This window comes from Xiphophorus hellerii, chromosome 24 (genome assembly GCF_003331165.1).
Source record: "Xiphophorus hellerii strain 12219 chromosome 24, Xiphophorus_hellerii-4.1, whole genome shotgun sequence".
NCBI lineage: Eukaryota > Metazoa > Chordata > Actinopteri > Cyprinodontiformes > Poeciliidae > Xiphophorus > Xiphophorus hellerii.
The window spans coordinates 16,736,144-16,755,096 of NC_045695.1; the positions used below are offsets into that span (position 1 = coordinate 16,736,144).

Consider the following 18,953-nt stretch of genomic DNA (forward strand, 5'->3'; position numbering starts at 1 on the left):
TGAAGCGGAGGAGTTAATCAGGAGATGTGGACAAACTTTAATTGGCTTGTTTGACAGGAAGTGACTGATGTTCTGGGTCTAGTCGTCGTCTCCTCCCGACTTCTCGATCACTTTCTTCATCCACCGGCCCATCCTGAACAGGTGGGTGTAGAAGCCGTACTTCCCGTCGCGGTCGCAGCCCTCGCCCCAGGACACGATGCCGATCTGGTACCAGCGGTTCTCTGCCGGGTACTGAACAGAGGGCAGATTCTGGATCAGGCTGGAAACTCGAATCCGAGTCAACCACCAAGACTTTTACCCATTAACCCTCCTGTTATGTTCGTTTCTAGAGTACAGCAAAAATGTTCGTGGGTCAGTTTGACCCAGGGAGTGTTTAATCATGCAATATTGTCAGAAACCAAAAAATTCCTCCAAAACATTTTTGTATCTGATTATTAACTCCAATACTAACCATTTCAATCAATATTTGTGCAATGATGTTTTTTTATTTCTCAGAAATTAAGGATCAATGACGACAACCTGCTCATTTACTCATTTGGACATAAAAAATGGAATTTAGATTTTTAATGTCCACTGAAAAAAACCTAGACACAAAAAAACAATAATTTCCTTGAAGTTGACCTTTGGTAAATTATTTTATATTATACTTTTTTTTTTTTTACCAAAGGGTGATCTTTATAATTGAACTTGAGACACACATACTGTTCTGGGTCAAATTGACCCGCTGATTAAAATCAAGATAAATGAGTCATGCAGAGAGTATTTATGTTTTCATCCACTTCTGCTGAGTGTCCACTCAGAGTGGGTGGAGTTTGTCCACAGGAACAGAAAAGATTCCCGTCAAAGGTTGTGTGAACACCTGCTTTCTCGCAGTTTCCTAGTGAAGTAAAGAGAATAGTGAGAAAGTGGGCTTGTGTGTGTGTGGTTGCGTGTGTTTGTGTGTGAGTGTGTGTGTGGTGAAATATGGTTCATAACTGCAAGGAAACATATAGAATTGGACATTTTAAAATCTTTTTTTGCACTTTAACCTGACTGCCGGGTCAAATTGACCCGAACAGTATCGATGTAAAAAGTAGACCTAGGGTTTGGTACAAATGTGTAAAATGAATAAATTTTCTACTTATGTCTAGAGTGCACCTATTAAGACAAATAGAAAACGTTTCATGCAAAAAAAATGCTTCTATTTTTTTTTTTAATTTGTAAATTTTAAAACGGGTCAATTTGACCCGGAACATAACAGGAGGGTTAACTCATTTTATTAAAGACACCACCCCCTGCTGGTCACTAGAAGCATTGCAGGCTCATTCCTTACCTTCATCACAAACGGTCCTCCGCTGTCGCCCTCACAGGCGTCACCACGTTTGTTCTCTTCTGGTTTATAACCTGCATAAACAAAGTCTCTTATTTAAATGGGGCAACTAGAGGGGAACCTCGGGGCAGAAAGACAGCAGACATGACCTTTGCCACTGTTGATGGGCTCCATAGTGATTTTTTAATTCATTTCCTAACTTACATTTTCAAACACTGAAGTGGTTTTAACTTTCTACTTTGTGGGGATGAGAATTGCAGTAACAATCAGGGTCTGCAAACAGTGACCATATTAGACTCGTAGGATCAGAAATTTCTGACTTTCCAAACCAGAACTCCTAACTGGAGCATTATCCAAGTCCAAATGAGTCATTGTGGACAACAGGAACCGTTACCTGCACAGAACATGTTGTCTGTGATCCTCACTGAGGTGGACTTGCGGCAGATGTCCTGTTCCACTATCGGAAGGTGGATTTGTTGGAGAACTGAAGGTAAGTTTCTGGCTGAAGGGTTCCAGGTTTCCTGCAGGTTCCCCCAGCCGGTCACTCGCCCCTTGAAGCCTTCGCTCATTAGCCTGTGAGGGAAACATGGTTTCTGGTTCCAGTTGGACAGTGGAGACAAAAACCTTTATGCATAAAGGTTTGGACAGACAGGTGTGTTCATCTTACGTTTTGGCGACCTCTTTGCTGGGCAGGCAGATGGGGTGGATCTGGTCTGAGAAAGTGACGGGTCGCCTCAGGTGCAGCAGAGCGACGTCCCGGTTCAGATTCTCCCTCCAGTTGTATTTGGGATGGACGATGATTTCATCGATCGCCACGATCTTCTCGATTCCTCGCTCAAACCTGGAGAGAGGAAGAAGGATGCGCCTCCGGTCAGCATGGTGTCATGTTAAACTGGGTCAGAACTACACATACACCTCCAGGTATCTACCACCTTAGTTTGAGGTGAAGTGGAACAATTTTAAGGTGGTCTTCTTTCATTATTCCTTCCTCTTTGTGTAATGCACCAGTACAAATGGCAGCAAAACACCCCCTCAGCATGATGGTCCCACTACCATGCTTGACATTCCCAGAACATTCTTCTTGTCCACCAAGCTAATCTCCAGAAGACCCTGACCTCCACCTGACTGAATATTTCTAGGTAAAAAGTCTGATCGGTACCAGGTCAAACTGCTGAGATCAACATAGATGGTGGTTAGTGGAGAAGACAGCAGGCAGGTTGTCTCACTTGGCTCTGTTGTGTTTCCCCAGTCGGACCAGGATGTCGTCGACGGTGTAGTTCTTGTTCCAGGGCGGGTAGAGGACGCAGTGCGCTGCAGTCAGGATCCACTCGTCACTGATCAGACTGGCTCCACAGAGGAGCTCCTGTGGGCTGCGTTTGTACAGCATCACCTGCCTGCAAACAGCAAAATCCTTCTGCTCATCCCTTGATCTGTCTTTTATTGTGGTAGCAGCCATGATGTCTCGTAGCTGTAGGTGCGGTTACCATGGAGCTGAAGCAACCTCAGCTTCGTCACCCCCAACGATCCGTTGCTCTCTGTAGGACTCCAGGAGCTCGTTCTCGTTTTTATCCTGTTTGCCCTTCTGTTCAAAGAGAGGACGCTGCCCGCAGACTGAAACACAAGGAGTCCCAGTCAGACACCAGTTAACACACCAGTTTGCCAGTATCTCAATCAACTGGTGCAGTGAAACAAACACACCAACAGCGTGCCACTGTTGCCAATAAACACTGTTTTCTAGCAGCTGCTCGATCTTTTTATGTTCAATTTTATGTCTAAATGTCAACTTAGTTCATTAAAATACAGATAACAACTTTGACAGGTAACATTCTTTATGTATTTTAATCTTAAACTAGTAATATTGTAACATGTTGCTTGTTACAAGTACAGGCTGTAGCAACGAGTTGTGGTCAGATGACTCACCACTTTCTCCTTGACCAAAGGAACGAGGACTGAAGAAGAGTTTTTTCTCGGGACCCAGGACTGTTCGCTCCGTTCCTCTGTCGTCTGTTAACTCCTCTCCACCAAACAGAGGATCCTCTGAGACACACAGGTGAACAGCAGCAACAGGTGAGGGGCCAGCCAACCCGTATGCTGGTGTAATCACTGGTCATGGGTTGGTACTGTACCGCACAACTCCAGGTCACAGTAGCCGATTGTGATGTTTCCAGAAATCTCCACGTAGCACCAGGGGCCCTCGGGGTCGTTGTCTGGGTTTCTGCACTTGTTTCTCTCCAGAACCACCTCTGGGATGAACGTTTTACCCCGTCTGAGGGCTACAGCCTCTGGTGATGACCACGCAAGACAGGTGTGCCCTTTCGCGGTGACACTGAGGTCACCAGTGTAGTCAATGCCATAGTTTGGTAAACAAACTGTATTCCTGACTGGTTCTGGTGCCACAGTGGTCGGGACAAACACCTCACCTTGACAAAAAGCAGGTGTTTACTCAAACTATCCTTCCAGAACCAAACAACATGGTGGCAGCAGACCGTGAAGGGGGGGTTTCTATGAATTCAAGTAAACTCTTACCACATTTAGGTACTCTGCAGGTCTCTTTCTGGACCGTTGGGTCTGTGGTGAAACACCAAGGTCCTCCTGGACGGTTGTCAGGGTTCCTGCAGAAGTTCTCCTTCAGGACACTGTTTAGTACTGAAGTATTAAACTCCCTGCAGACAAACAGTTACCACAGAACTTCAGGTCCATTAGTTTGTTGACTTGTAAAATTTCACACTTATTGGTTGTTGTTGGTCATTTGACTGGTTCTGGTTAGCTTAAGAGTTGGTCAATGGTTGACTGGTTGGGTTGTAGTAGATCTGTGTTGTTTGGCTTTCATGTAGTTCTGAGGTTGCTGGTTGATCTCATGTCTCAGATTTGGTGATTAATGAGACACTCAAAGCTTTCAGTAAGCTGGTTAACGGTTTACAGATTAGCTAGTTTGATTATTGATAAAGTTAGTAGTCCAGTTAGTTGCGAAGCTTTGAACTAATATCTTAGCTGGTTAGTTGATTGATTGATTGATTGATTGATTGTTCTGTGCCACACATGAACTTGTGGTTGGCCAATTGCTTGGATTGTTAAAGACGCGGTTGGTTGATCAGTTGGTCACTGGGTTGGTTGGCCATTTTGTTGGTTGGTGTTTTCTTTACTTAATTAGTGAAGTTGTTTTGTAGATAACTGAGCCGTGGTCATGTTAGTAGCTTGCAGCAGAGATTGTTGGCTGAAACCTTCATCGTTGTGTTCCTCAGGTTCTGGTGAGGTAAACATACCTGTAGATGGGATGAGGGAACCTGCCTGTCCAGTATTGGCATTTTTTGCCCGATTCTGTGATGTTGATGTCTCCTTTATAGCTTCCTCCAATACCAGTGACACACTCACCTGCACACAGCAGAACCGTTAACCATGTGACCACTGGCTACCTGCTTTTACCTTCTGGTAACCGGTTTGTTACCTTGCACACAACCCCTGATGATGTTGATGTTTTCTTTTGTTCTTTGCATCTTGGTTCCTTTACAGTCTGTTGGAGACAAACAGCAGCTGCATGTTTGTGTGCTGAACTGCTCTGGACTTTGGTTCTGTTTGCAGTGCAGCTGCATCAGCTGAATAAACTTCACTTAAACTACAAACCCGACTGGATTAAATCAGCACCAAGTCCAGTAACAACTTGGTTCTTCTGGGAGTAAATGTCACCAGAACCAATAAACTTCAAGTTAATTTAGCTTTAATTAAACCAAAAGCAAAGGAGGCTAAGCTAACGGTTTGATCACAACATCATTGTCTCTAGATAATTTCCTTGTTCTTCAGCTGGAGGATATTTACGTACCCAGATACGTGGCCCAGAACTTTTCCTGCAGAAACAAAAAGTTTATTGTATTGATCTGATCTCAGAGCGGTTAGCCATGACAGTTACAGTGAAGCCAAACCGTTTTATCGTTCTGCTCAAACACTTCTCTGGCTTCTTCATGGTCACAGATTTCCTCCACACACTCCCTCTCCAGGTTACCTGAGGAGAAACAACACACACACACACACACCGCTCAAATTCACATGGAGGAGAGTGTGTGTCCAGCCGAGTGTGACCTGCTGAGTTACCTGGTTTCATCTCCTCCCACAGTTGATTGGCTCGGCGGTTTCGGATCAGAACCTGTGAAGCCAGCTGGCTGTTGAGAAAAACTAGAAAAACATAAAATAATCAAAAGATACAATTTAAAGATTAATATTCAGATGTTATTTCTGGAGACAATAACACAGTAAATACTCGGTACCATTGTTGGCCAGACAGCTGTGCAGCGCAAACAGCAGCAGAACAGCGGCCCGTTTAGACGTGGGTTCCACCATGATCCAGAACCTCAGAACCTGACCCAGCAGCGTCCAGTCGTGCTCTCAGAGTCTTTCTGAACTCTGCTGGTGGAGGCAGGAGAAGCTTATCGACTGAAGGGTCAAAGTGTGAGTCTGGCTGATGAGTGGGATGTTTAATGCAACTTCCTGTCCTGTTCACCGTCATCCGGACCAAACAGAACCTCCTGTGACTGGCTGGGGGACCTGGAGAAAACCTGCTGGCCTTTTCCCTCTCAGAACAACCTGTGTCAGACACGCTGATGGAGCAGGTCAGAGGTCAGAGGTCAGGTTCACCTCTCTACTTTAGGAGCTTTGAGAGAACAGAATCAGGAGAGATTAAAGTACCAGATGTGTTCTTATTGATCGGACCTCCGTGTGACTCGGCTGAGGACACAGATCAAATATTTACCTGCAGATATGGAGGTGAAAGTCTCCCTGCTCGGTTCTGTTGGGTCCAAACAGAACCAGAGGAACAGATCAACAGGAGAATGATCCAGAACATTTCTCCGTCATTTACAGTGTTTACTTGAACAACTTTATATCACAAAATTAAACAGTTTAGCATTTTTAAAGCACAAACACTGCCCTCTGCTGGTGACGTTTATAATTACAGTCTGATGGTTTTCTGGGCCCGAAACCAGAACAGCTGCTGGCCCAGAAACATCATGACTATTTTCAGACAGATCAACAGGAGAACAATGACCCAAAACTCAGCAACACGTCTCAGGACGTTTTACTAAAAACAGCCGTCAGACACCAAGGACACAGAAACCATCAGAACCTAATGCGGTCCCACTAAACTGTCTACATTCAATCTGTAAATTAAATTTACACATTTCAATTAAAAGAGGCCAGCGGCTAATTCCAGGATAGAAATACAGAAACCTGTCAGAAAGCAGGTGAAAGGTTTTACCTGGAAGCAGCAGCGGGTCTAATTTTATCCACATTATCATGAAGGATGAAGCATTAATAATGTGATCACATTAATAATCCATTAATAATGTGATCACATTATTGCTATTGAGGCTAAAGTCGCTCATTTCAGTTTTATAATTCCACCACCAGAGGGAGACAAACAGCTGATCTAGAAAATGACTGAACAGACGTCATCTCTTGATTCTCTTATAATCTTGTAAATCTGATGTAATTTGATTTAAACCAGTTGGTTGAATGAAGTTTATCATTTAACCTTTTTAAATTAAATTAAATTAAAAGTAATTGATCCGTTTCTGAGTGTTTGTATCCAGTTGAGTTTAATTCTTCCCTGTTATTTAAAAAACATTTGAGTTAATTTTCTGTTATTCTCCGTGTTTTCCAGGCTCGTCGTTTCCATTAGTGAACATGGAAAATGCTCTAAATCAGAAAAAGTTCTTTAAATAATTCTAGGGGGAAAAAAATCCACAAAACTAAACAGAAAATTAAATGGAAAAAAGAATAAGAAGAAAGAGATCAGGAAAACTGCAGGTCATTTAGACGGGTATCTGCTCCTGAAGGTGGATTTCTAACTTAAGGTGCGGCTAAAGCTAAACTCGGTGGGTGGAGCCACTAAGCAGGAAGTAGTTTAGTCTTCAGACGCCTTCAACGCTGTAAGTTTGTTTTCTTCATATTTGAGCTTTACAAACTGTTTATATTTTACTAAAATAATTCAAACAAATCCAGCTTCAGATCTTTTGCTACATTTAATTCACTTTATTCCGGATTTTCTGTTTAATGTCATTTAAAGGTCAGAACATGTGAAATAAAACCAAGTTTTTAAAATGTTTAAAAGCCATTTTTAGCCTGATGGTCATAAGATCAGATGGTAGATTGGAGATCTGAGGGCAACGATGAGCGTTTTGATTTCATGTTAGACTGAAATCTCATTTTAGAAACGGCTGGATGTTTCTGTCAGGGGGCTGGAGGGAAATCCCAGGATTGGTCAACTTTCAGAGAATGTGAAGCAGAGACACCTGACTGAAAAGATCTGCAGAAATAAACTTTGAATTAAAAAGTGAAGTGAGAGCAGCTGACCGAGGGGGAGAACCAGAACTCTGTGGTTCCTCTGCTGCTGCCCAGAAATAAAATAAAACATTAAAGAAACCAGTTAATCTTGGATTCCTGCTCCCATCCTGAGGCTCTTATGTTAGAGACAAACATATTTTACCTTCAAACAAATAGAGACTTAGGAACTAAAATCTCAACCACTAGTTGAGCTTCATTTCAAGATGTTTTAAAGGATCTGATGTGGAAAAACTAACCTACACTAAACTAAACTACACTAAACTAACCTACACTAAACTAACCTACACTAAACTAACCTACACTAAACTAACCTACACTAAACTAAACTACTCTCACCTGTCCTCTGATCATAAACTTCTGCTTTTATCACATCTGAGGTCCACTTTCACTCCAGGACAATTTATTCAGCTGCTATATTTGATGTTCTGCATATTTAAGCTAAATTACTGCAACTTGTTATATTTTAATCAAACACTGCAGAGACAGCTCTCTGAACAGCTGTGCTCTGCAGCAGGTGGGAGATAAAGATGAATCAGTTTTACTGCAGTAAGCAGAACATGAGAAACTAAAGCAATAGAGAGATGAGATGATCCATGTTCAGCCTGTTGCATCTGTCCTGCTTCAGGTCTGTTTACCTTTCAGAGCCACATGCAGAGAATCACTCAGGAGAGGAGAAATCAGTGAAAGGTGTTTATTTACAAAGTGAAGTAATGTGCAGCGGTAACGATCTGGGTGGGTCAGGGGACTTCTGGAAGAAATAATGAATTAGTGGAGCAGATGAAGGCAACAGTGTTGGACATGGGACTTCCACAGGATGAGAGTGAATCCACCTGGAGGTGAAACTGATGAGCCACAAGGGTTAAAATCAGGCAACCAGCTCCTTATATCCAGGTTTGAATGAGGCTGATTCCCTGCAGGTGTTCAGCTACACCTGCAGGGAATCAGCCTCAACCATGCAACAGTTTCACCTGAGCGCCCTCTGGTGGCTACCTGCTGCAAAGCCACAGAGAAAACACCATGGAGATTACTCTGAAAGCTGGGAACTGGATTCACCTCCAGTTGTGAAACCCACCACCACGTCGCTCTGCTGCTCTATGATGTTTCTATTTGAAGTTTCTTCCCAGAATGCTGAGTCCATGAAGAGCTGCTATGAGTCCACCCGGCTTGTTCAGAACCAGACTTTCTCTGAAGAACAAGTGAGTGGATGTGATGTTGATCTTTGTCCTGCTACAATAAAGCAGTTCAAGGCCGTCGGACTTTTATCTGGACATTCATTAACTAGATATCCGGAGTCAGAACTCAGATCAGGATAACTTGTTAACATGTAATAACCTGAAACATTGTTGTGCATCATTAAATGCAATAAACCAAAATATAATATATTGAGTTTTAAATCAATAAATATTGATTTAAAGGGTAAAATCAATTTGGAAATATGTTCAAAATGAAAGTTGTGTTTGTCTCTTTATGTATTTATTATTGTGTTTATGTATTGATTAGTTATTGATTTATTTATAGAATTTAAAAAATATATTTCTTAATGCATTTATTATTTTTTTCATTTATAATGTTTCTTAGATTTTATTGTGATACATTTATTTATGCATTTATTAATTTATTAATTTTAGATGTATTTATCATTTATTTATTTATTGCTTGCTTAATCTATTAATTTTTTTCTTTTCAAAATGTATTTATTTATTTATTTATGCATTTATTTATATATTGATTTTTAAAAATGTATTTATTTATTCCCGTGTCTTCTGTAGAACCGGTCTCTGGGAACCAGAACCGGATTCTGCTCCGGATTCGGTTCTTCAACCTCAACCCAGCTGTTTGTCATTTCGGAGCAACCAATCAAAATCAGCACCTCTTCAGTTTAAAGGAAGGTTCTGCACATCTGAACTGGATCAGTGCCAGTTTTTTCTCCCCAGGTGAATAAATGAAAACGATGAACTGATCCGGTTTCTATCAGTAGAATCAGGGATTCCTTTTCAATATTTTGAATTAGTCCATATTTGATGTAAAAATGAATTAATAAACAACAAAATCTGACCCAAACCTGGAACTTGGATCAAATTGATGAATGAGAGACGTAACCGAAGGTTGTGAATGGATGAAAAGTTTCTCCTGTTTAAAACCAGGATCACCAGGATCCTGGTTCCAATGCAAGTTGGAACCAAAACAAATGTGGCCCTAAAATTTTCTTTTGTCTCCCATGATCCACCAAAGACCAGGTTCTGATCCAGAACCCGAACCCAGTTTGTCCCTGAGGAGCAGCCAGGCAGCAGGATGGAAACCCCACCCAGACCTGAGGTCAGTAACTGGACTTTAACCAACAGGAAGCAGATTTTCAAAACAAAAGCAGCAAACGTTTGGCTGAGGAGCTGAAAACAGGAAGAGAAAAATTAAAGCATATTCTGACTTAAAACAACTTTAACTACAATCATCTAAAATACCATTTTCTTGATGGAAAAACAAATACATTAAAATATTTAACATTTGTTAAATTTAAATGTATTCAATTTGAAAGACATCTGCAACATTGTGTGTTTTTTATAAATTACTTTTTGGTTCCTCCAGAGTGGACCAGCAGAGCTCAGCGGTTCCCAGCGGCCCGTCTGGGCAGCAGCTCCAAACACAGCTGGACTCCATATTTACGGTCAGTTCTGTTCAGTCAACTTCCTGCTTTCAGACCAGATCCAGGATCTTCAGTCTGTCCAACATGGAACCGATGTTCTGATCCAGTCTGATCCAGTCTGATCCAGTCTGATCTGGGATTCCTTTTCAGGAACTGGAGCGAAACATGATCCGTTTTATAAAGAACGAACTGAAGAAGATCCAGAAGGTTCTGAATCCATGTTACCCAGAATGCTTAGAGAGTCGGAAGGAGGATGAGGAGATGGTGGAGGGTGATGATGACGAGCAGAGGAAGAGGAGCAGCAGTGAAGCTTTGCTGAAGATCATAGTTTTGTTCTTGAAGAAGATGAATCAGGAGGAACTGGCCGAGCTTCTGCAGAGCAGTAAGATGATTATTAAAATCTCAATTTTCAACCAAATGACTGAAAAACAATTAAGTAAAATGGTTGATGCAACACATTTAGTAAAAACAAACTGCCTCAATATTTATTAACTAAGAAATAATGACTTTATCGCATTAATTTCTCCATTTCTTGAATCTCAGCAGTTCATGCTGAACCTTTTCTGGTGAATCAAACAAACAAAATCAGTTTGAAGGAAACGAACATAAAAATGCATAAATTACTTAACATTTATGCATAGTTAAAATTACTATATACTATATATACTATATATATCAAATTAAAACGATACATTAGATTAGCTGAAACTGATACGGTTTTATATCAGAAGAAACAATAAAATCCCAGTTAGCAGCAAATTGCTGCTTCTTTCCCTGCAACACCGACTTTAAGATAAGATAAGATAAAATAAATCTTTATTATCATTGTCACAAGGACAACGAAATCCAAAAAGTGCCATCAGTCGGTGCACATGCCCAAAAACAAAAAATTACCGTCGCACAATTCACACACAACGCAAGAATCAACAAACAACTGGCAAAAAAATAAATAAGAACAGCCACATTCTCACATCCATCATTCATGATGATTAATGGTTGTTTTTGATTGCATTTAGTTTTGTTATTGCTATCGGGTAGAAACTGTCTCTGAGACGGTTGGTTCTGGTTCTGGTTGCTCTGTATCTTCTGCCTGAAGGCAGCAGTGTGAACAGAGAAGGTCCGGGGTGAGAAGTGTCCTTTGTGATGTGTTGTGCTTTTCTTAGACAGCGGTCGCTGTGCAGGTCCTCCAGTGAGGCGAGAGGGCAGCCAATGATTTTTTGGGCTGTATTCACAACCCTTTGGAGAGCTTTCCTTTGAGCTGTAGTGCTGCTGTTATACCAGACACAGATAGGGTTTCTGACTCACTTGAACTCCTTCTCAATGGACCTTAAGGTCTCCCCTTAAACTCCCACCATTTTGCAGGTGCTTCCATAGATGATGATGTTGCTCAGGCTCTTCTGCAGACCTAACCATCTCCTGAGATGGTAGCGATCAGAAACTCATAAAATGGCAGTGGCCACAGTTTCCTTGCCAGAATCTCATGCTAGTACGCCCTAGCCTTGACTTTTCCTCATAGGCTTATCCTGTCAACATCTCCATCCTCAGAGATATTCTTGATGGAGGCAATATTCATGAGGCTGCAGTCAAAATATTCATGAGGCTGCAGTCAAAATATTCATGAGTCAAACAACTTTGCCAAAAACCTGACTGGCTGTCAGACGGGGTAGTGATAAATGTTTCTATGATTGAAAAGTGGAATCTTTTTGTTACTTTGCCCTATTTTAAGAAAAATAGTTTTGAAGTGATCCATATCTCAGGTGAGCTCATGTCTTTTATCTGTTTGTAGAAACTCCTTCCATGTGTCAGGATAACCTTAAATCCTCCCTGAAGAAGAAGTTCCAGTGTGTGTTTGAGGGAATCGCTAAAGCAGGAAGTCCAACCCTGCTGAACCAGATCTACACTGAGCTCTACATCACAGAGGGAGGAACTGGAGAGGTCAATGATGAACATGAGGTCAGACAGATTGAAACAGCATCCAGGAAACCACACAGACCAGAAACAACAATCAGACAAGAAGACATCTTTAAAGTCCCACCTGGAGGAGATCAACCAATCAGAACAGTGATGACTAAAGGAGCAGCTGGCATTGGGAAAACTGTCTTAATACAAAAGTTCACTCTGGACTGGGCTGAAGACAAAACCAACCAGAACATCCAGTTCATATTTCCATTCACCTTCAGAGAACTGAATGTGCTGAGAGAGAAAAAGTTCAGCCTGGTGGAACTGATTCATCATTTATTTCCTGAAACCAAAGGAATCTTTAGCTTTGAACAGTTCCAGGTTCTGTTCATCTTTGATGGTCTGGATGAAAGTCGACTTGGTCTGGACTTCAACAACAATCCGATCCTGACTGATGTTACAGAGTCCAGCTCAGTGGATGTTCTGGTGACAAACCTCATCAGGAGGAAACTGCTTCCCTCTGCTCTCCTCTGGATAACCACACGACCTGCAGCAGCCAATCAGATCCCTGCTCAATGTGTTGGCATGGTGACAGAGGTCAGAGGGTTCAATGATCCCCAGAAGGAGGAGTACTTCAGGAAGAGATTCAGGGATGAAAAGCAGGCCAACAGCATCATCTCCCACATCAAGACATCACGAACTCTCCACATCATGTGTCACATCCCAGTTTTCTGCTGGATCACTGCTACAGTTCTGGAGGATGTGATGGAGACCAGACAGGGAGGAGAGCTGCCCAGAACCCTGACTGAGATGTACATCCACTTCCTGGTGGTTCAGACCAAAGTGATGAAGGTCAAGTATGATGGAGGATCTGAAACAGATCCACACTGGAGTCCAGAGAGCAGGAAGATGATTGAGTCTCTGGGAAAACTGGCTTTTGATCAGCTGCAGAAAGGAAACCTGATCTTCTATGAATCAGACCTGACAGAGTGTGGCATCGATATCAGAGCAGCCTCAGTGTACTCAGGAGTGTTCACACAGATCTTTAGAGAGGAGAGAGGGCTGTACCAGGACAAGGTGTTCTGCTTCGTCCATCTGAGTGTTCAGGAGTTTCTGGCTGCTCTTCGTGTTCATCTGACCTTCATCAACTCTGGAGTCAATCTGCTTGAAGAATGTGAGACAGAAGATAAGGAACCTGCACTGGCTAATTTACATCAGAATGCTGTGGACAAGGCATTACAGAGTCCAAATGGACACCTGGACCTGTTTCTGCGGTTCCTCCTGGGTCTTTCACTGCAGACCAATCAGAGACTCCTACATGGTCTCCAGACACAGAAGGAAAGAAGTTTACAGAAAAACCAGGAAACAATTCAGTACATAAAGCAAAAGATCAGTGAGAATGTGTCTGTGGATAAAAGTATCAACCTGTTCTACTGTCTGAATGAGCTGAAGGATTGTTCCTTACAGGAGGAGATCAGAAAGTACCTGAAATCAGGACGTCTCTCCACAGATACACTGTCTCCTGCTCAGTGGTCAGCTCTGGTCTTCATCTTACTGTCATCTGGAAAAGATCTGGATGAGTTTGACCTGAAGAAATACTGGGCTTCAGAAGAGGCTCTTCTCAGACTGCTGCCTGTGGTTAAAGCTGCTAAGAAAGCTGTGTGAGTTTACTTGTGCTAATTACATAAATGTCACAATTCTTATAAACAACTTCATAAGGAACCTGCAATATGAGTACAAATAATTAGAAATATAAATATATTTGTTTGTCACGTTTTAAACCTGGTTTAAAATGAGCCCAGTTCTTTACTGTGACTAAGTTCAGTTCTGAGAGAAAATGTCTTTTTACAGCTCGTCTAAACGCCTGCATGGGAATATGGCTATATTGGTAATTACATGAGTGGTGATATGTTTATGTAAACGTGACATTTTGGTTTTCAGGTTGAGTGGCTGTAACCTGTCAGCAAGAAGCTGTGAAGCTCTTTCCTCAGTTCTCGGTTCCCAGTCATCTAGTTTGAGAGACCTGGACCTGAGTAACAACGACTTGGAGGACTCTGGGATAAAGCACCTGTGCCATGGACTGGAGAGTCCATGTTGCAAACTGGAAACTCTCAGGTCAGATCACATTCTCTGTTGTTATTCAGCTTTAAAACCTTTGTTTTAAGGATCCATGGGGGCTTAATTACCTGCACCCAGGTGTGTGTGTCTCCATTGGCAGTGTGTTCCTGACTCTCTGAGTGTGAGCAGGACTGTGGGGACATGGACAGACTGATCAACACTTCAATGATTCACACCATTTTTTGTGTCTGCTCTGGTAGCCATTTTGTCAGAAATCTTGGTATATTTGTTCGTTGTGTGGCCCTGTCTAGTTAAATCTATATTCACTCTTCTGACACAATTGATAAAAGGTTTGGACCTCAAGGCTTGTCTATTAAATTATATATTTGCAGCTCACCAAATACTGCAGTTTCCTCCTGGAGTGAAAATGATGGTTGAGATATTAATTATTTAAAACTGGAATAAACAGAAGAAAGTGACTGATAAGTTCAAACAGGAACATCAGCCGTGGATCTCAGTGTGTCGATGATCAGCAGTTGGACCCGGTGAACATTTCACTGGATGAATATATAGAATCTGAACGTGTGTGTGTGTGTGTGTGTACACTTCCAGGTCATTCCTGCCTGTATGCAGGAGATTTATTTGTTGTGTCTTCAGTCTTTCAGGCTGTCTGATCTCAGAAAAAGGTTGTTCCTCTCTGGCTTCGGCTCTGACCTCCAACCCCTCCCACCTCAGAGAGCTGGACCTGAGCTACAACCATCCAGGAGAGGCCGGACTGCAGCTGCTGTCAGTCAGTCTAAAGATGCCCGACTGCAGGCTGGACGCCATCAGGTTAGGACTCAACGTCCTCGTAAAATGAATAACAGGTCTACAGTCTGGTCCTGAATGGTGTGGAGGTTTAAACTTGTCTCTGCTCCAACACAACTGAATAAATCATTTATTCAGCTTATAACAATATTAAATCAGACGTGTTCAAGCAGAGAAACAGCAGAAATAAGCCGGACAAACGAACCCAAGGTCCAGAATTGTCTACCTCAGATTACATTGAGCAAGATTTAATTTGTCCTTTACTATAAACTCTGCCAGAATGCCTGAATAATTAATGATGTCAGTAAAACAACCAATGAAAAAAGTAGCAATGTTGATGTTTCTGTTGTACAGTGTAGATGATGAAGACTCGTCTCTTTCATGCCTTACAGAACTGAACCCGGTTCTGTCCAGTGGTTGAAGCCAAACTTCACAAAATGTAAGAGTTCATGATTTTTATTCACATTTATCAGTTGTTTTTTTTTTGCTGTAGTTTAAGAAGTTACTAATTTAAAGTACTTTCCAAAATAATGTTAACACATTTTGTTGTGTCAGAACAGTTTAAACAGCATGTTGAACATACAGTATCTTTGTTCAGACTTCTGCCAGCTCACACTGGACCCAAACACAGCGCACAAGTTCCTCAGGCTGTCTGAGAACAACAGGAAGGTGACCGACCTACGGAAGGAACACCCATACCCCGGTCACCAGGAAAGATTTGACTACTGGCCCCAGGTGCTGTGTGAAACTGGTTTGTCTGGTCGCTGTTACTGGGAGGTTGAATGGGTTGGAAAGGTTTATGTTGCAGTGAGCTACAGAGGGATTGGGAGAAATGGTGACAGCGATGGCTCCAAGTTTGGAGGGAATGATCAGTCTTGGTGTCTCGCCTGCACTGATGGAGGATACAGCGCTTGGCACAACAACAGCGGGTCGCCCATTCCTCTTCCTCCCTCTCCTACCGCCTCTCACCGTGTGGGCGTCTATGTGGACGGTCCTGCTGGCATCCTGTCCTTCTACAGAGTCTCCGGTGATGTAGTGACCCACCTCCACACCTTCAGCACCACATTCACTGAACCGCTCTATGCTGGCTTTGGTTATGGGGTCAAATTTAATTCCTCTGCTCTTTTGTGTCAGCTGTAAACCAACAGGATGTGGTTTAGTTAAGTTGGTAAAAAATATTCCTATATATGAGATCAAACTAGAACAGGCAGAGGAGGCATCATGAAAATGAACCTGTATTTATTTTCACAAGCACATAAAATGTCAAACTTTGTTTGGTGATGAAATAATTACTTTACTCCTTATAATAAGGTGGGGTGTAATTAGCCTCTTATGTTTGTATTAAACAGTAATAACCTGTATGTCTTTTGTCATGTACAATATAGAAAATGTAATGATATTTTTATTGATTTTATTTATTTTCCATTATTTTACTTGTGAAATATTTGCTTCCATCTGTAATGTTGAACATATCAGCTGCTCCAGTCTTTAGTAATCCCAGGGGCACAGAAATTTATCCCAACATATCCCCACATTTTTCCACGCTAATTCATAATTATGTTTATTTAAAATTTTCCACAAAAATTGTCTAAAACATTAGATTTCAGTGATGTTAATGCCCACCTGCAGGTGGCAGTATTAACCTCTACTGCTCTGCTGCCTCAGACTTTCTTCATGTCAAGTCGTAGCTTGTGATTGACAGAGTAAAAAACTGTAAATAATTATTCCTGTTCATTAAAGAATAAAAATGTTTGTGTTCAAGCTTGCAATTTTTTAATCTTTTTTTCTTTTGTATGTAGATTTTGAAGAAGTTTAAAGAAGAAAGATCATTGCAATTATTTCTACAGTAGCGCCACAAAATAAAAAACAAAATCAATTGCAAAAATTGTCTAGAGAGACTGACATGTTGATGTTAAACCTTTAAAAATAAAAACCTAAAACTTTGCATTTTGTCGTCTGCTGCTTCTCTTGTCATGAAAACAGAAGTGGTGAAAATCTGGAGCTTGACCTTGGTGAACTCTGGGAGGGGAGAAAATGTTTAACGGTTCTAGGGGAAAAATAAGAATTACTGGTTATGTAGCTTAAACTGGAGATCTGAATAGGAAGCTGGAGTACCTGGAGAGAATCCCTGCATGGAAAGAGAAAACACAACTTGGTTCACAAGCGCAGGTTTGAAACCAGAACCAAAGGCTCTGAAAGTTGAGTTTACAGTAAATATTACATTTAAAACTTTAGTTTTTTAAACCACCATAAAGATAAAAGGTTAAAGATATTTTATTAAAAGCTAAATTACATGCTCATTTTATTATGATTAAAGTTAATAGTATGATGAATAAAGTTTTCTACAAAACATATTAAAGTTTTAGTAGCTTCTCCATCTAAAATAAACCTTCAGTATTTGCAGCTGGAGCTCATCATGGTGTGGAGGCCAATCAATAAACTGCCTTGGTTACCAGCTTCCTGCTATTCAACCTCTTAGGTTTCAATAACTTCCTGGTTAGATGTGTCAACAGATGATCCTGAAGTTATGAAGACAAAACTTATATAATCTAATCTTTCCCAACAGTCACAGGGATCCTCATGTTGTACATTAAAATGTTGCTGCAGTTGAAAAATGAACAGACCATAAAACTACTTGTTACCGTTGAGAATTTATTGAAAATTCTGCTTTATTGTTCCAAAGTATTTTTCTGTTCAACTCACTGAACACAGTAAGAGTTGGCAGCTAGAGAGAGCATCAATCCTTCAGGGAAAGCAGGTTTTATTCAATGATTGATGTAAAACAAATGTACAATAATTAGTTGTGTAAAACAGGTAGAATCTGGTTTAGACTCACCGTCGTTGTACAAACTGCAAACTGCTCCAGTTCTGGTTCTGGTTCTGGTTGCTCCCTGCAGAGCCAAAACTTTTACGTTGTAATTCAAAGAGCCTGTTTATACTTTGGTAAAGTAAAAGTATTGATCCATAAATCAGGCAGAATCTTAGACTTCCCTTCAGGGCAGTTGTCACTATATTATGTCATAACGAACTTGGTGTTGGACCCAAATGCAGAGACGAAGGAGGCAGCCATTCATTTTTATGATTTAATAAAACAGGATGCAATACAAAATAAAAGAACAAAAAACCAAAGGAGGGCAAAACACAGATAATTCCAAAAATTCATCCAGATAAAGAGAAACAGGGTGGAGAGAGGAAGTGATGGGGAGAGACAGAAGGATCCGGTAAGTAATGAGTGAGAAAGAAAAACTAAATACTGGAGAGGATGAATGTTAGACTGATGTAGACTGATGAGCTAATAACTGATGAGCTAATAACTGATGAGCTAATAACTGATGAGCTAATGATGAGCTAATAACTGATGAGCTAATGATGAGCTAATAACTGATGAGCTAATAACTGATGAGCTAATGATGAGCTAATAACTGATGAGCTAATGATGAGCTAATAACTGATGAGCTAATGATGAGCTAATAACTGATGAGCTAATGATGAGCTAATAACTGATGAGCTAATGATGAGCTAATAACTGATGAGCTAATAACTGATGAGCTAATAACTGATGAGCTAATAACTGATGAGCTAATGAGTTACAGGAGTGAGTGGAGGCAGCAGCAGGACAGACAACAGGAATCAATCTAACATTAAAGAATAACTAAAATAACTAAAGAGGCTCAGAGTGACAATGAATAACTAGAAACCAGAAATAAACATAATAAACTAGAATCACTAAGAAAGAACTGAAGTGAAAATGGAACAAGGCAAAAACGATAAAAAAAACTAACAGAAGAAACGACAAAACCAAAACTAACAAATTATATAATGCATTAAATGAAGAATATGTGTCAGTTTTCACCTGGTTTCATGTTTCCACTTATAAAATAGTCAATATTTTGTCTTTATTGTATT

General features: G+C 41.0%; 2 protein-coding genes across 5 annotated transcripts; one reads left to right on the plus strand and one right to left on the minus strand.

Moving 5' to 3' along the window:
* Positions 1-13: 13 nt before the first annotated feature.
* f2 (coagulation factor II (thrombin)) lies at positions 14-5,809 on the minus strand. Its single transcript, XM_032556261.1, has 15 exons — positions 5,569-5,809; positions 5,396-5,476; positions 5,227-5,306; positions 5,127-5,151; positions 4,755-4,820; positions 4,573-4,681; positions 3,836-3,972; positions 3,436-3,729; positions 3,230-3,346; positions 2,794-2,920; positions 2,536-2,703; positions 1,977-2,150; positions 1,704-1,882; positions 1,313-1,383; positions 14-231 (listed from the first exon to the last, which is right to left on the minus strand). Exons 1-15 carry the CDS (start codon positions 5,639-5,641, stop codon positions 79-81), a joined length of 1,854 nt encoding a protein of 617 aa, XP_032412152.1. The 5' UTR covers positions 5,642-5,809; the 3' UTR covers positions 14-78.
* Positions 5,810-7,181: 1,372 nt separating this feature from the next.
* LOC116715639 (NLR family CARD domain-containing protein 3-like) lies at positions 7,182-16,992 on the plus strand. 4 transcript variants are annotated; one of them, XM_032556172.1, is made up of 11 exons: positions 7,182-7,227; positions 8,756-8,838; positions 9,412-9,576; positions 9,875-9,958; positions 10,226-10,304; positions 10,434-10,665; positions 12,070-13,843; positions 14,124-14,297; positions 14,898-15,071; positions 15,440-15,486; positions 15,646-16,992. In XM_032556172.1, exons 2-11 carry the CDS (start codon positions 8,792-8,794, stop codon positions 16,185-16,187), a joined length of 3,318 nt encoding a protein of 1,105 aa, XP_032412063.1. In that variant the 5' UTR covers positions 7,182-7,227; positions 8,756-8,791; the 3' UTR covers positions 16,188-16,992. The 4 variants fall into 4 exon arrangements, with proteins under 4 accessions (XP_032412063.1, XP_032412064.1, XP_032412066.1 ...); XM_032556173.1 differs by lacking the exon at positions 7,182-7,227 and having other exon boundaries at positions 7,235-8,838; positions 15,633-15,813; XM_032556175.1 differs by lacking the exon at positions 7,182-7,227 and having other exon boundaries at positions 7,235-8,838; positions 15,402-15,486; positions 15,633-15,742.
* The last annotated feature ends 1,961 nt before the right edge of the window (positions 16,993-18,953 follow it).

Bases quoted from the DNA above. Each gene is read 5' to 3' on its own strand.
- f2 (XM_032556261.1), bottom strand. From the start codon at position 5,641: ATGGTGGAACCCACGTCTAAACGGGCCGCTGTTCTGCTGCTGTTTGCG. The intron at 3,347-3,435 runs GTACAGTACCAA...TGTGTGTCTCAG, and splicing joins CTGTGACCTGGAGTTGTGCG to AGGATCCTCTGTTTGGTGGA. The intron at 2,151-2,535 runs GTGAGACAACCT...TCCTCTCTCCAG, and splicing joins GGGAAACACAACAGAGCCAA to GTTTGAGCGAGGAATCGAGA.
- LOC116715639 (XM_032556172.1), top strand. From the start codon at position 8,792: ATGAGTCCACCCGGCTTGTTCAGAACCAGACTTTCTCTGAAGAACAA. The intron at 15,072-15,439 runs GTTAGGACTCAA...CATGCCTTACAG, and splicing joins TGCAGGCTGGACGCCATCAG to AACTGAACCCGGTTCTGTCC. The intron at 15,487-15,645 runs GTAAGAGTTCAT...ATCTTTGTTCAG, and splicing joins GAAGCCAAACTTCACAAAAT to ACTTCTGCCAGCTCACACTG.